We start from the raw sequence: 16885 nt of genomic DNA, 5'->3' as shown, positions 1-16885 counted from the left end.
TATTTTTCAATCTGCAGCTTCTATTAAAATAATCTCTCATGATTCAGCTATGATAGTCCTTTTTTGAGACAATCCTTATTACAGGTATGTCCAGTTAATATCCTCCTATGGTTTCCAATACCAACACTACGCCAAAGACACCCAAAAACATAAGCTCACCCCTTCTATTGCCTCACATGTCACTCATCTACGGAGTGACATATCAGGGTTGATGTCACAGCACTTCCTCAAACTTATTCTGTCAAACTGAGCTTGTAATATCTCCTTCCCCTGATTCTTCTCCCTTAACTTTAAATTTCAAGATCAAAAGCAAAGCTATGTGTCCATCCACACATGCCAGGGTGCTAGGGGCTATCATAAAATCTGACCTCTCCTGCAGGCCCTACATCCAACTGACTAAATCATACAGCCTTAAAGTGTCACTAAAGGTTCACTTTTTTTTAAAATAACAAACATGTCATACTTACCTCCGCTGTGCAGTTCGTTTTGCACAGAGTGGCCACGAACCTCCTGTTCTGGGGTCCCTTGCTGGCTCCTCCCCGCAATAGATAACCCCCTCTGGGAAGCTCTCTCATGAGGGGTTACCTTGCGGGCGAGCTCCCGTGTCACACACTCGGCGTCCATAGCTGCCGAGTGTATGACTCGCCCCCACCCCCGACACCTGCGTCATTGGATTTGATTGACAGCAGCGGGAGCCAATCGCTGCACTGCTATCAATCAATCCAATGAAGAGCTGAGAAGCAGTGGAGAGAGCAACGAAGGATCGCGCCCATGGAAATTTGGGGCTCAGGTAAGTAAAACTGGGGGCCGGACAGTGCAAGGTGCAAAAACACCTTGCACTGTCTGGCCCCCTAGCCTCCTGTTAGGATGCATTAAGGTGAAAAAACACAAAGGTTTACAACCCCTTTAACCTCCATAACATTTCCCAAATTCTCCCCTTTTTAAACACCACCACATAGCTACACGTTCCTGGTCTCCTGTCTCTACTATTGCAACTCCATTCACAGGCTATCCCACCTTCTGTCAATCATACAGGGCTGAAACTATGGGGGGGGGGGGGGTCATGTGTTCCAGGTGTTGCATTGAGAGGGACACTGCAATCTACATGCTCTAAGGGGCACGTGCAGCCTTCCTGTCAAACCTGAAAGTGGAGACGGCATTTACTAGGACATATTGGCTGTATTTTCCTTCAGCAGCTGCTGAAATCCTGCTCTCCCTCCCGCTGGCATTCAGGGGCTGCAGGAGAAAAATACAGCCGATACGTTAAATGCTGCCCCTGCCAACCCTCCTGTCCAACTTCCTCTTCCTGCTGGTGTCCAGCCCCCTTGTCTCCTGCCCTGGTTCTCCCCTGCAGTGCAGCCGTGCGCCGCTAAATTGTTGGGGTTCCCGCTAAAGTGTTCCCTTTTAGCTGGTAAGCTCCATGAGCAGGGTCCTCTAAATCCTAACCCAAACTGTTTCTTCTATATAAATCATGACCAATAATAAAAATAACAAAAAAGGGAATGCGTAGCCACTAGGCAAAGTCGTCAGCCACAGAAATGAGGTGCACAGCACAACTTGGAGGCTGTCTGTTTACTTCTTGTAATGATGTGTATGCTTTATGTTACAATTCAAGTTCAATTGGCAGTTTCTGTACCGGCAAAATTCTGTTCAAATAGTAAGAATGTCCCACAACATCCAGGACAGTGAAGGGTATGTTGTCCCTGCCTCCTAACTGTGCTCCAGCATTGTCACCCTGTCATATGGGATTTATATGGAAGGCTACAAGTTGCGGTTTAAACACTTCTTATGCATGCATGCTGCTCCACTGTAGTCACCATCATGAAAAATACCCTGAGAAATGCAAGCCAGCCATATTGTCAAGAAGTGGCTGTAAATGGGCTTTAGGAGATCAGCAGTACTAAAATGCAACACCCAATAAAAAAGGCTTCATTCACACAGGCACCGAGGCCCATAGAGGTGTTTATTTTAACGTCTAGAGCAGGGATATGCAATTAGCGGACCTCCAGCTGTTGCAAAACTACAAGTCCCATCATGCCTCTACCTCTGGGTGTCATGCTTGTGCTGTCAGAGTCTTGCTATGCCTCATGGGACTTGTAGATCTGCAACAGCTGGAGGTCCGCTAATTGCATATTCCTGGTCTAGAGCCACCTGGAGCTGTGCGAGGGCAGCCCAGGTGACTGGCCCTGAATACGGCTGCTGCATTTTCATTCAGACACCCATCCGTGCATGCCTGTCAAACCTGGATGCTGAGTGTGTCCATACAGTCACTCAATCTCCATTTTCCAATACAGTAAAACCTTGGTTTGCGAGCATAATTCGTTCCAGAAACATGCTTGTAATCCAAAGCACTTGTATATCAAAGCATTTTTTTTACAGGGTAATAAATAGAAGAGATGCACCTCTAAGTGTAGCAATAAGTTGCTAAATGTTGTACCTTCATTAAATGTAACCATAGTGCTACACTTAGAGGCTCCTCTCTTCTTTTTTTATAATCAGTTGTGACATGACGCTACTCATCGCTTGTATATCAAGGCAAAATTTATTAAAACATTTTGCTTGTCTTGCAAAACGCTCTCAAATCAAGATTTTACTGTATAGGCTGCCTGCACGCAGCTCCAGGTGGCTCCAGATGCATAAACACCTCATTCATAGAGTATGAACCTTGGCACCCATGTGAAAAGTAAGTGTGTGAAAGTAAATGCAAACATTCTAATAAAATAGAAAAAAAAGTGGATATTTCCCATATTATATGGTGTTCTCACAAACAAAGTCATTCAGTCTGGGTATACATCTAGTTTAATAAAAGTGTGACCCAGAGGGGCCCTGCCAACACTCTTGGCACCTGCCGTTTTCGGCCTTTGCCACGGTTTTCATAGTAACTTGGTCAGGTCTCTACTCTCTTAAGGTCATAGAAGGGAAACCAAGCACAAAAAGTCAGCACAAGTCAGGAAACAAAAGGTTTATTATTTAACTATTTATTTCTAATTTTATTGTAAAAGGAGAAATGTCTTGAAAGTTTAGGGTGAACCCATATAGATGCGTTAGAATTGTACACATGACATATTCCTATTTCCTCCCACACAAACATATAATTCTTTATATTTGTGGCTAAGCTAACCACTGTCGCGCTTCCTTCCTCCTATGCAATATTTTCTACGTTCTGAGCAACTCAAGATTCTAACATACAGAGAAAACAGTGCCAGACCAGGCTATAGATGAACACTGGGATATAATGAGCTCACGTGCGCATTGTTTATATGGCTTTTTCTTAGTCCAGGAGGAGCGATAAAATATATACAGTATCTCTCAAAAGTGAGTACACCCCTCATATTTTTGTAAATATATTATATCTTTCATGTGACAACAATGAAGAAATTACACTTTGCTACAATGTAAAGTGGTGAGTGTACAGCTTGTATAACAGTGTAAATTTGCTGTCCACTTAAAATAACTCAACACACAGCCATTAATGTCTAAACCGCTGGCAATAAAATAAGTGAAAATTTCCAAATTGGGCCCAAATTAGAAATTTTCCCTCCCCGATGTCACGTGACTCGTTAGTGTTACAAGGTCTAAGGTGTGAATGGAGAGCAGGTGTGTTAAATTTGGTGATATCGCTCTCACTCTCTCATACTGGTCACTGGAAGTTCAATATGGCACCTCTCTGAGGATCTAAAAAAAAAAGAATTGTTGCTCTACATAAAGATGGCTTAAGATTGCCAAGACCTTGAAACTGAGCTGTAGCACGGTGACCAAGACCATACAGCGGTTTAACAGGACAGGTTCCACTCAGAACAGGCCTCGCCATGGTCGACCAAAGAAGTTGGGTGCACGTGCTCAGCGTCATATCCAGACGTTGTCTTTGGGAAATAGACGTATGAGTGCTGCCAGCATTGCTGCAGAGGTTAAAGGGGTGGGGGGGTCAGTTCTTAGACAATACGCCGCACACTGCATCAAATTGGTCTACATGGCTGTCGTCCCAGAAGGAAGCCTCTTCTAAAGATGATGCACAAGAAAGCCTGCAAACCGTTTGCTGAAGACAAGCAGACTAAGGACATGGATTACTGGAACCATGTCCTGTGGTCTTATGAGACCAAGATAAACGCATTTGGTTCAAATGGTGTCAAGCATGTGTGGCGGCAACCAGGTGAGGAGTACAAAGACAAGTGTGTCTTGCCTACAGTCAAGCATGGTGGTGGGAGTGTCATAGTCTGGGGTTGCATGAGTGCTGCCGGCACTGGGGAGCTACAGTTCATTGAGGAAACCATGAATGACAACATGTACTGTGACATACTGAAGCAGAGCATGATCCCCTCCCTTTGGGCAGTATTCCAACATAACAACCCCAAACACATCTCCAAGATGACCACTGGCCAAGCATGTCTCCAGACCTAAACCCTATTGAGCATCTGTGGGGCATCCTCAAACAGAAGGTGGGGGAGCGCAAGGCCTCTAACATCCACCAGCTCTGTGATGTCATCATGGAGGAGGGGAAGAGGACTCCAGTGGCAACCTGTGAAGCTCTGGGGAACTCCATGCCCAAGAGGGTTAAGGCAGCGCTGGGAGATAATGCTGGCCACACAAAATGTTGACACTTTGGGTCCAATTTGGGCATTTTCACTTAGGGGTGTACTCACTTTTGTTGCCAGCTGTTTACACATTAATGGCTGTGCGTTGAGTAATTTTGAGGGGACAGCAAATTTACACCGTTATACAAGCTGTACACTCACTACTTTACATTGTAGCAAAGGGTCATTTCTTCAGTGTTGTCACATGAAAAGATATAATAAAATATGTACAAAAATGTGATGGGTGTATTAACTTTTGTGAGCTACTGTACCTTGAAATCTTTGTTGCAACAAATAAAGTATCGTGAAATATCTACTATTTAGACATGACTATGTGGAACAGCTGATACAAGCTCATAGCGGGCCACAAATACTTTCAGACCCGAAAGATGTGGCCTTTTGTAGTTACTAGGCTGCCTGTGCAGCCCTGATGACAAAGAGACACAAGTTTTCCCCGAAACCAGTCAGTCATTCTCTGCTGTCATCTTATGTTTATGTGCAGTTCAGGTGTAGTGACATCCTTATGCTGGAATTGTAGATTGGGTGCATTCCAAACAGTACGTGATCTTGTGATATGGCAGGGTGCTGTAGAGGCCAGCAATGGCTGCCATTGTTTTGGTGAAACAGACACGTTTTGGAACCACAAACAGGCACATTAATTACTGACGGCTGATAAAGGAACCTGTTTGTGGCTTTGAAACAACATTATTTTTAACAATGTGAATAATAAAAAGCTAAAAATGTAGCAGTTTGGTGTGCTGGCGACACTTTTGCTTTTAAATTTATATTGTGGTCCCCCTGCGGCTCTTCTTACCATTCTTATAATGATCTGTTCCTAATCCCTCAAAATATTGTTTACTACATCATTGATGCTTGTCAATACTCTTTCTAGTTGGGTCTAAACATGATCTCTGCATTCTTGATTCATTCCTCTTAGGCCGCGTACACACGATCAGTCCATCCGATGAGAACGGTCCGACGGACCGTTTTCATCGGTTCACCACTGAAGCAGATTGATGGTCTGATGTGCGTACACACCATTGTTTCCAAAACCGTTCGGGTCAGAACACGGTGACCTAAAACACACGACGTGCTGAAAAAAAACTAAGTTCAATGCTTCCAAGCATGCGTCGACTTGATTCTGAGCATGCGCGGGTTTGGAACCGATGCTTTTGCGTACTAACCGTCGGTTTTGACCTATCGGTCAGGCATCCATCGGTTCAATTTTAAAGCAAGTTCTCCGTTTTGGGACCGAAGGACAACAGACCGATGGGGCATACACATGGTAGGTTTGGACCGATGAAACTGAACTTCAGTCCGTTTTCATCGGTTTGGACCGACCGTGTGTATGCGGCCTCACTGGCGCCTGATGAAGGAGCCCATTTGTGACTTTGAAACATCACTGGTTTTATTTGATCAATTTGACTAATAAAAAGCTCAACGAGCAGTCCAGTGTGCAGATGACACTTTTGCACATAAATGTATATTGTGATCTCCCTACCGCCTCCATTTTAGTCCTATACTCACCTGTCTCCAATCCAGAAAACTACTGCGGACTACATCATTCTTGCTTGTCATATATTTTCCTGGCATGGCACACGCATGATCTCTGCACTCTCAATTCATTCCTATGGACTATGAGCTTAAAGTATAAGCTTGTACTTGGGGGCTTCTTGGGAAGCCCGGCCAAAAGAAAGTGGCTCTGCAATCCAGTCAGGGGGGTAATACTTCTATATAAGTGTAATTGTTACATGGTGCTTGATCATACTTCTTCCTTATGAATAGGTACTCTACAGACACTAGATTACATTTGATCTCACAAAAATCCGAGACTTCCATCTACTGTCTATGGGTCTTCAGAATAGTATGTGGTTGAAATAACAGGTTTTCATACAAACATTATATATATATATATATATATACACACACACACACACACACACATACATATATATTATACACACACACACACACACACATTTTTAATATATGTATATATATATATATATATGTATATATATATATATGTATATATATATATATATATATATATATATATATATATATATATATATATATATATATATATATATATATATATATATATATATATATATATATCCAGTGGTGATTAAATACCACCAAAAGAAAGCTCTATTTGTGTTAAAAAAAAAATAGAAAAAATTGTTTGGGTACAGTGTTGCATGACTGAGTAATTGGCATTCAAAGTGTAAGAGCAATAAAAGCTGAAAATTGGTCTGGGCAGGAAAGGGGCTTAAGTCCCCTGTACTGAAGTGGTTAAAGATTATATATATAGTATAATAATTTATATACAGTATATGAGCCTTAAATGTATGTCGGTAAACACAACTCTTTGGCCAAATCAAAATGTCAAAAAATATCACAGTTTATTAAATACCAACCTTGAGGTTTTTCTAGATTTGACTTTCTGATTGGCAGTGCTTTTGCCCGCGGCTTCTTTCCAGCTTGCTGAATACATGGTATTGGGCTAGCGTGCGGAGTCTTAATGAATGGACTTAATTCAATGTGACACTTGACTTGAAAAGTTGTACAGCCACAACCTGAAAAAACAACAACAAATGTAACAATTTCATCAGCTGATTTAGTGGCGAGTCTATAGTCATCAGTAATCTGGATGATCACTGGTGTGACCATACAGTATCAATTATTAATGGAAACGAATGCCATACATTTCCCCAATGTAAAACAAAGTAGCTCTTTAAATATATATCGCATTACCATGCAACTTTTCAAATATAATCATTACGTCTGCCGGATCTTTCGCTATGCTCTGAGAGCTACCATCAAAGGCTTAGGCCAGTGTAAGCTACATCTTTACTGCCAAATCCATAAGTGATGATTTATGGGCTGCAGTGCACTCATTAAATCACTAGAGATCACAAACTGCCAGAAACAGGCAGTAGCTGCATAAGTTTAACTGGAATGTAGACAGCACATGTCTCCAAACCAGGACTGAGAACAGGAACAGCAGTGGGGATCTTCTTGACAGGACTGAATTCACCATTAGGGAAACAGGGTTTGTGCCTAATGGCTGCAAAAATAAGAAAGACAGGGTTTTTTTTTGTATAGCGATGGGTCTTGAATTGTTTACTTATCTTCATAAATACAGTAATTTTTATAAGCATTTGCGCACAACGACATAATATTTATGGCTAGGTTAAGACAGTTAACAAAAAAATGTTGTGTAGAAGAGATGGTCTTAGCAAAGGGGGTTTACATTACATGCCCAATTTTGTGCAATTACATGCTCAAGTGATTGATCTCCAGCATTGGCGGTGTTTCGTATTCTACTTTCCACAATGTCCAGAATCACATGTACTGTAAGGTAGTAAAGGGTAGGGCCTAAATAAATGAATGCAGGGGGTTTTGTAGCAGTGCATTGCTCCTCCAAATTTTTCATCTTCTCCATGATCCCATTACTCCCTCTACAAAGTACAGCTACATTCCTCACCACTGTGATCCTTTTGCTATTCTACTGCATAGCCAAAACATGGTTTGCTTTAAAGAGATCCATTCACATCATTAAATTATTTTACCAACGCATATCTGTGAAAGAGACTGAATATTTTCCAATCTGGCTGGCCAAGGTACGGAAACGTGTTCGGTTGCTGAGAAATGGTCCCCTGAAGTCTGATGGGACACTTCCAGTAGTGTCAAACTCTGGTGTCCCCCACAGGTCTCACTGGTTCCTCCTGTTGACCTTCACGATCATTACCGTGTATTGCAGTGACATGGAGGTCAACGGGAAGAACCGGGGAACCACAGACTTCCAGAACAGTCAGTTTGCCAGTGGATCATGGGTTGCCATCACGTTTAGTGACAGAGCAAGGTTTATCGGTGCATGCAACAGGAAAAGTAAGAATTCAATTTCTTCGATGCAGGTATGTGCTTTGCTTAAATGTTTTAATGATATGACATTCACATGAGTGCCCTCCATTATGATGGATCAATCAGACAGAAATCGATGTCACATATACGACCTTCTGTACCTGTTATGTTTTCTCTCCCATGCTGTGATGGAGGAAAAATGTACCAATGTAATCCCTATAAAAAGCCAACTGTAAAATGGCAGGGTTTGGCCTATATTTGCCCACATCCAGCCTGGTCCACAAAAGTTGACCTGGTTGCAAACTTATCAGTTCAACGATCCGAAAATTACCTGGATGTAAACAGACACACATCTGCTTACATCTGGCTTCCTATATGAATTAAGGTTGCAGTCCGTTTTCGATCTGTCTAATCATGGGGCAAAAGCCGGATGACAGAATGCTCGTCTGAAAGGGGCCTTAAGGTAAATGCTATAATAACTCAAATTTTTGGCCTTCTAAAAATACACTATACGGTCCCCTTAAAAATCTTGTGTCTGTGTCAGTACAGTCCCAGAAAGTTATTGCTTAAAATAGAGTAAACTATGCGCCACAGACCCCTTGTCCCTTCTCCCAAGGGGGTTACGTAAAATATGCAGTTTTTAACCAGAGATGTTATGACCTTAAACAAGCAGTTAGCTCAGTAGCTGGAAAGCGATGAGACAATGGGAGAGGTATTTAGGTCAGAGGGAAATGAGCTGCCTTAAGGATAATACAATGAACTTTTCATATAGAGCCTTGTGGATTGCTCTGGACACTGCGCTCTATCAAGAGACACGATTCTGAATCTTCCCTCTGCAAAATGACAAGAATGTGAGCCACAGCGTGACCTGTGGAAAAAATGCAAGTGTTTATCTTATAGCTTAGAAAGCCATTCTTCTCCAGCCAAAGAAGGAATTAAATATGCTATTTTTTTTTTACTTTCAAGGGCATGAGCTGGCACCTATTACATAAAAATTATGTCTACAGAATATTTCAAACACTTCTCAAAAATCTATTGAAATACACGGTTGGCCCGGCCTTGACTTTTGTTTGTTCATCATTCCATTTTGTGCAGTTTTTTTTGTTGACAGCACCCTGGTGTTCTGGAAACACCAAGATTCTGAGCCCGAGATTCCACAGGCCTCGAAATTACAATCCTGCTCAAAGTTTCTCTGGGGTACAATTATGCAAATCCTTGATCACTCAAAAATTGTTGACGAGTTTCTCATCCCCGCTACAGTATACAGAAGGAGTACAAAAAGCATATACTTTGAATTAATTATTAATTTTAGAAGCAAAATGTTGACTAAATTATTACTTATTTTCTTTTATAAAAGGGGCAAACACACACACACACACACACACACACACACACACATACATACATACATACATACATACATATATATATATATATATATATATATATATATATATATATATATATATATATATATATATATATATATATATATATATATATACATATACACACACACACATATACACACGTACGTACGTACGTACGTACGTACACATACACCAGACTCAGTTCAAAACTCGGTTTTCAGTCCATATACTGTATATATTTCATACCACTGTTGCGTGCGTTGGCATGCTTCAGTGACATTCATTATGCAAGCACCACAAACCACAGTAAGGCTAGGTTTACATTTGTGCATGGACATTTGTGCGCACAGCTCACAGGTACAACAGCCCATTTATCTGAGGATCTGCCAACACACATGGAACAGAATCTCTGAATACGATAAATGAAAATACTAATGCGCAAACCAAAATTTATAGGTCACCGAGTGGCTGCCGACATGAAATAGTGTTCCCAAACAATGAAAATAAATCATATAATATATAAATGTGGCGCAATACACACAATATATATTGAAAAAAAATTGCAAAATTACTAATAGATCCAAAAATAGATGATCAATCCCAAATAAAGTGCCAATAAAAAAACGTGATCAGTCCAAAAAAAAACAAAGATGAATAATAAAGTGGTTGTGCAGAAATATATTCAATTGCGACTTCAGTGCAAAAGTTCAGTTCATATAGTGATCAGCTTCCACCATCTGTGCACCAATGATGAGCCCTAGCCTATCACCTCAAATAAGGACCCCTACAGGTCTAGTAGCGCTTCTGTTGAATATTTCAAATATCCAGACTCTTTTCCTTGGTGCATCCAGCCAAATCAAGTATATTTTGGAAAGAAAACTCCATTGCAAATGTTATCCTCCTTAATAACCACCACTCCCCTTCATTAAAAGCAAGTCCAAAAGCCTTTGAGCCGCCAATGCTTTGAAAAGCTTGTATGCTGGTGGATGTGTATAATCCATTTACCAAAAGGCCATCCAAGTAGGTGCCAGTTGAAATGGTTTCTCGGAAGCAGTCAGGCTCAGTCTCCCACACAGTGTGGCTCTCTTGTCAATATTCCGATTGCACACGTTCCTGGAAAGTATGGCTCTTAAAATGGTGGGTGCTGTAGTTATTACCAGTTGGGCCCTGGAAACATCAAGCAAGTTAACATATTCGCCAGCACACCATGGATCAACACTTCCATCCAAAGGTTTTTTTTTATTGAGAAAGCTTGCATCACAGAAATAGGTGCAACGGTTCAGAGCCGCGCAGGTCCCCTTCATCAGTTTCAGCCTCCCACACAGTCCATGTGTGGCTCTGCCTCTCCTTCACTGCAGAATCTACTCGAATTGGTTGGACGCCCCAAGGAAAAAAAGCCTGGATATTTGAAATATTCAACAACAGAAAGGCTACTAGACCATTGGTGCACGGATGGTAGGAGCTGATCAGTATGTGAACTGAACTTTTGCACTCAAGTCACAAATGAATATATTTCTGCGCAATTACTTTATTATTCATCTTTGTTATTGCGGACTGATCACGTTTTTTTTTTTGCACTTTATTTGGAATTGATCATCCCTATGTGAACCGGCACTAAAAGGTAACACAGTTTAGGCCTATTTCACATATTTTGACACAAATAATTGTAAGCTCATAATTTGGTGTCACATATTTCAGGCTAAAGCAATGGAGGATTGTGATCCAAGTACTGAAGGCAAAGGAAAGGTGAACACATTACAGGTATAGATTTTTTTTTAGCCTAGAATTATACAGTACAGAGTATTCTTTATTCCTATATGACCTGATGCTTAGTAAATTACTGCTCAGTGAATCATAACTGTAATTGTAAATTTAATCGGCTTTACACATAAGTAATACCCATATTGTTCCCAGACTTTTCCATTTTAAGAATAAAATTATTAGGTAGAGCAAAATAAATACGTATCTGCGACCGAATATAATCTTATAATTGACACAGAAAAAAGACTTGTGTTTCAGGCTTATACTGCCTTAGACACAAATAAATAATGATGCGCTTTTACACGAGTCCCACACCTTTCTAACAACCCTCATCCCTTTAATCCAAACTATGTCTTTCCTTTTTTACGAAAATTAAAACCAGGATGTTCGGCTGCAAGTACAATTGGTGGAAATTTACTAAAACCGATGTGCATAGGAACCAAATTAGCTTCTAGGTTTTAAGGTCAAAGCCTAATGCCTGATACACACAATGAGATTATCGGACTAAGGATCATCCATTTTTTATTTTTTGTAGGCTAATCTTATATCGAAAAAGAAGAGTTACAAAAATTCTCATTCGACAGAATAAAAATTCAGAAGCGATTTCCAATTAGGTCCGCCTGTCAGTTTTTCAGGTGGACCTGATCAAAGCCTCCATTCACTTCTATGGGGCAGCGGATGTCAGCGGTGACATGTCTGCCGAGACCCGGTGCTATCCGATCTTGTTCGTGAAATCCAGGACAGATGGAGACCCTATTTTCCATCCGTCCGGTGGATGGGATCGGATGAAAATGGACAGGCGGTCAATTTCATCCGATCTCCCCATAGAGGAGAGCAGGGCTCTGACAGGTCCATCTCAGCACAGTGAGATGGACCTGTCATCCGCCTGACTCAGCAGGGATTAACAGGTCGATCCCCTGTGAGCAAAATGGAGTCCGCTAGGCAGACCGCCCATGTGGGCTCACAACTACGGACTCTATAAACGGTGACAGGGGGAGATCTGCAGCCATCATCATTGCAAGCTAAAGGCCTTCGCTGGGTTATAGCCACATGCCTTTTTTGCTCGCCATCCAGTAAGCAGGTCTTTAAGGTGGTTGGGCACTTTTTTGTTTGAAGTCACTGTGGCGCCAATGAGAAGAGGATTCACTTCCCTAACATGGATCATTAACATGCTATTCTCTGCATTTATTGGGACTTTGTAGCGCAGCTTCTTTTTTATCTTGTCTATTATTGTGTGCATCTCACTCCAAGCTGCTGCTTTTTGTTTTGTTTTAATTAAATTTATGTTAGGCCTCGCGGTTTCTTTTGCATAAAAAAATTCACATATTTGCCTGGAGAGTTCCTTAGGTCATTGCTTTGGTAAATGCAGTGGGCTGCTGTAGTATGTTTGTAACGTAGAGCCTGTTCATTAGTATCTAATATGGATTCCATTCTGTTGGTTGGGAATTGGGTATTGTAGACTCCCAGTCATTGATCCATGGTCGTCCGTGTAGAAAGTGTAGAGGGCCTGTCAGACTGAGCTGAGAATTCGTTCATTTTGTTTTCCTGCTGTGAATCTTGATTGCCTGCAGAGCCTCAAATTAGAAATGGAAATTGAATGCAATTATCCTTGTATAAAATTGATTATTAGTTCAGGTTCACATGATATCCTGTTGTCCCAACATTTTAAGGGAACGGGGAAAATTTATAGAAATGGCAACTGAAGACACCTACAAGATCCTAAAGCACAGGACGAATACTGCTTGTGTTAAAGTATGGACCTATACCCAATCATTAAACTCTCACATAAGCTTTAACATGTAAAATTTTGAAAACCACTATTAAAATATTACCATCTGTAGCTTTTATTAAAACCCTGGGATCCTGCTATGAAGGTTCTTTTTCAGGCACTTCCTGTGGGGTGACAATGCTCTGCTCCGTCTCCCAGTCGTGCTCCTGTGTTGTCACCCTGATACACGCACCGGATGGAGACTGTGGCCGTGCTGAGGCACATTGCACAAACATTCAAACATTCCGTTATACAAAATTTAAAAGGGGTCAATTCACAAATGCTATGTGCTTTACTGCGTTTTCGTTCAGTGACTGCACATAAATACAGTGGAACCTCGGATTACGAGCATAATCTGTTCCAGGAGAATGCTCGCAATCCAAAGTACTCGCATATCAATGCAAGTTTCCCCATTGAAGTCAATGGAAACTAAAATAATTTGTTCCGCATTGACTTCAATGGCAATACCGCATGCGGCCAGAGGTTGGGGGCGCTGGAAAACAGCCTCGGAAACCACCAGAAAAGGCCCGATTACAGTTCGGCTGACCTCGGCAAACCTCAGAAAGGCTCGGGAACGGATGTATTTCCGTTTCTTTCTAAGCATTTCCGAATGGCTTCAAAACGGCTCCAACCTCCCCCACCTCAGGCTAAACGCGAAACTACACACCACTTTGACCTGAATCCTGCTCGTTTTGCAAGACAACACTCGCAAACAGAGTTAGGTTTTTTAAAAATACAGTGCTCGTATTGCGAAACGCTCGTTAACCGCGTTACTCGTAATCGGAGGTTTCACTGTAATACATTATTATATTCACAAAATAATTGCTTATAATACAAATACTCGTTGTTGTGATATTTCTTAAAGTAGAGTTTCACCGATAAAATGAACTTTATCGTATTAAGCAGCAATAACCATCAACAACAACATTTGGAAAAATATATATATATTTTAATTTTTTTATATATATATATATATATATATATATATATATATATATATATATATATATATATATAAATAATGTTGCTATGGGGTCCCTTGTAATCTGCCACTTGGTCTTCGCTGCACCTGACGTCATTTGCCTCGGCGCCAGGAGATGCGTTTTATTTCCCAGGAGTCAGTTGGCAGCGCCGAGGGCTAGAATCGCGGTATTTCAAAACCGGAAATGACGCAGGCAAAGGCGGATTTATATATTCGGATTATCATGATTGCCATCACAACGGGGCAGGCACTATTGACGATGGAAAATAAAAAGGACTCCCTTAAACCACTTCACGCCCCTTTTAAACACAAATATGGGCTGGGGGGTTGTACTGGGGTGGTGCCTGCAGCTGCATGCATCACCTCGGTACCGTTTTTTTAAAGTGCAGTTTTTTAGAGCATGGGTGCTCAACCTGTGGCCCTCCAGCTGTTGTAAAACTACACGTCCCATGAGGCATTGCAAGGCTGAACAGTTACAAGCATGACTCCCAAAGGCATGATAGGACTTGTAGTTCTGCAACAGCTGGAGGGCCACAGGTTGAGCACCCATGTTTTAGAGCTTTCTTGTGATAACAAACAATGCAGCTAATCAACCGCTCAGTTGTTATCCAAAGCAGTGGGAGGGGACGTATAGTCCCCTCCCACGGCTCGCCCGGGCTCCAAAGATTTAAAGGCGCCAAACTTACTCCATAAAGTACCTGGTGGCTGGTGTTTTTTTTGGGGGGGGCAGCAAACAATCCAACCCGCAGACCCCCCCAGGTCGAGTCACGGACAGCACCCCCCCAGTCGGTCGGCTGGCCGAGTAATGGGCGGCACCCCCACCTCCCCTGGGTTGTTCAGTCAGTAGTCAGGGCCCCACCACTTACCCCATCTTGTGGGCAGCGTCCGCTTCTCACTGACTGCTTCCCCACTTTCCCTGCATCTCCTCCCTCCTCCTCCTCCTGGTGACCAATCTGATCGGATCTCCTTTTGGCCATCCTTTTTTGAAGCCTATTAGAGCATCTGGCTCTAATCGTGCACTTTAAAAAAAAAAAAAAAACCCTAATTGGAATCCATGCGTCCGGCACCCTCCATGTAGATCAGGAGGCTGGACACATGGATGGGGGGCGGTGCCCGTGCGAATAGATGGGCCACCACTGCCTCTTACTGTCACAAGGGATGTTTTCATTCCTTGTGACAGCAATAAAAGGGATCCAAATAAAAATTTTTTTGTAAAAAGAAAATAAAATAAAAAATTGAAAAAATGTTTTTTTTTTTCCTAAAAGCGCCCTATACCTCTGTGCTCGCACGCAGAAATCAATCCCACAAATGTAAACAATGTTCAAACCACACGTGAGGTATCGCCATGATCTTTAGAGTGAGAGCAATAATTCTAAAACTGGTAACCTGTAGAAATTTGTAAAGTGTCGCCTATGGAGATTTTTAGGTACCGTTGTTTGTCGCCATTCCACAAGTGTGCTCAATTTTAAAGCATGACATGTTAGGTATCTATTTACTCAGCATAATATCATCTTTCACATTATGCAAACAAATTGTGCCAACTATACGTTTATTTTTTTATTTATGAAAGTGTATTTCTTCCAAAAAAAATGCATTTGAAAGACAGCTGCGCAAATATAGTGGGACATAAAATATTGTAACAAATCACCATTTTATTCTCTAGGGTCTGTACAAATTTATATATATATATATATTTGGGGGTTCCAAGTAATTTTCTAGCAACAAATAAGGATTTTAACTTGTAAGCAACAAGTGTCAGAAAAAGGCTTAGGCATGAAGGTTATATGCTGGTTTCTGTCATGAGTTCATTGGCACTGGGAACCTGTCTCCATGTAACACAAAGTATATTTTATCAAAAACCCTGGAGGTACATTGGTTTTTCAGCCCTAATCAGTGGCTCTGAATCCCAGTGACAAGTGTCTGTATTCTCAATCCTCACGAATGATAACATGTAGACGAAAAAATAGGGAAGGAAAATAATTAGTCACGTATTTGTCAATGTTCAAAGGAAAGCCAGCTTTCTGTAAGGAACATCCACCCACATCTAGAACATGTATCAGATGATAATTAATGACACATCTAGGTGCCAATAGAAGCAGGGCCGCTGATAAGGCAGTGCAGCCAGCCCTCCTGTACTGGGCCCAAAGGGGGGGCCCAGGAACCTGCTAAACAGGAGGTCTGGCTGTACTGTCTTATAGCCGACACTGATCCTCTTCTGCCTCCCCCCGCATGGAGCTGCCAGCTTCTACTCTTCTTTCTCCCTCCAGCTGCACTGCAGGAGGATTGGTTCTACTACATGTGCCCCTTCAATCTGCTGTCCGGCCCCCGGGTGCCCCTTTCCCATGCAGCGCTGCCGGCTTCCCTCATCTCCTGCTAGATGCTGCTGTAAGCACACAGGGGGATGTTTCAGGATGTAGAGTGGGAAAAGGGGTCGGTAAATATGTAATTTATTGGCCTCTGGCATTCCCGAATGAACATAGTGAGCAATCAGTACCACTCATGTGTCCATTCACCACTGAAGCATAGTAAACGGTGTTTACTATGCTTTAGTTTGTGAATGAGC

General features: G+C 41.8%; 1 protein-coding gene across 1 annotated transcript in view; it reads right to left on the bottom strand.

Annotated features, from left to right (window-relative positions):
- Positions 1-16885, bottom strand: part of FGD3 (FYVE, RhoGEF and PH domain containing 3) — a 312502-nt gene that overhangs the window by 148205 nt on the left and 147412 nt on the right. The window contains exon 2 of the mRNA XM_040359284.1: positions 6995-7153. Within this exon, the coding sequence (XP_040215218.1) occupies positions 6995-7153 (159 nt within the window). The remainder of the gene's footprint in view (positions 1-6994; positions 7154-16885) is intronic.

This window comes from Rana temporaria, chromosome 7 (genome assembly GCF_905171775.1).
Source record: "Rana temporaria chromosome 7, aRanTem1.1, whole genome shotgun sequence".
Lineage (NCBI taxonomy): Eukaryota > Metazoa > Chordata > Amphibia > Anura > Ranidae > Rana > Rana temporaria.
This window is presented reverse-complemented; position numbering and strand designations above follow the sequence as displayed.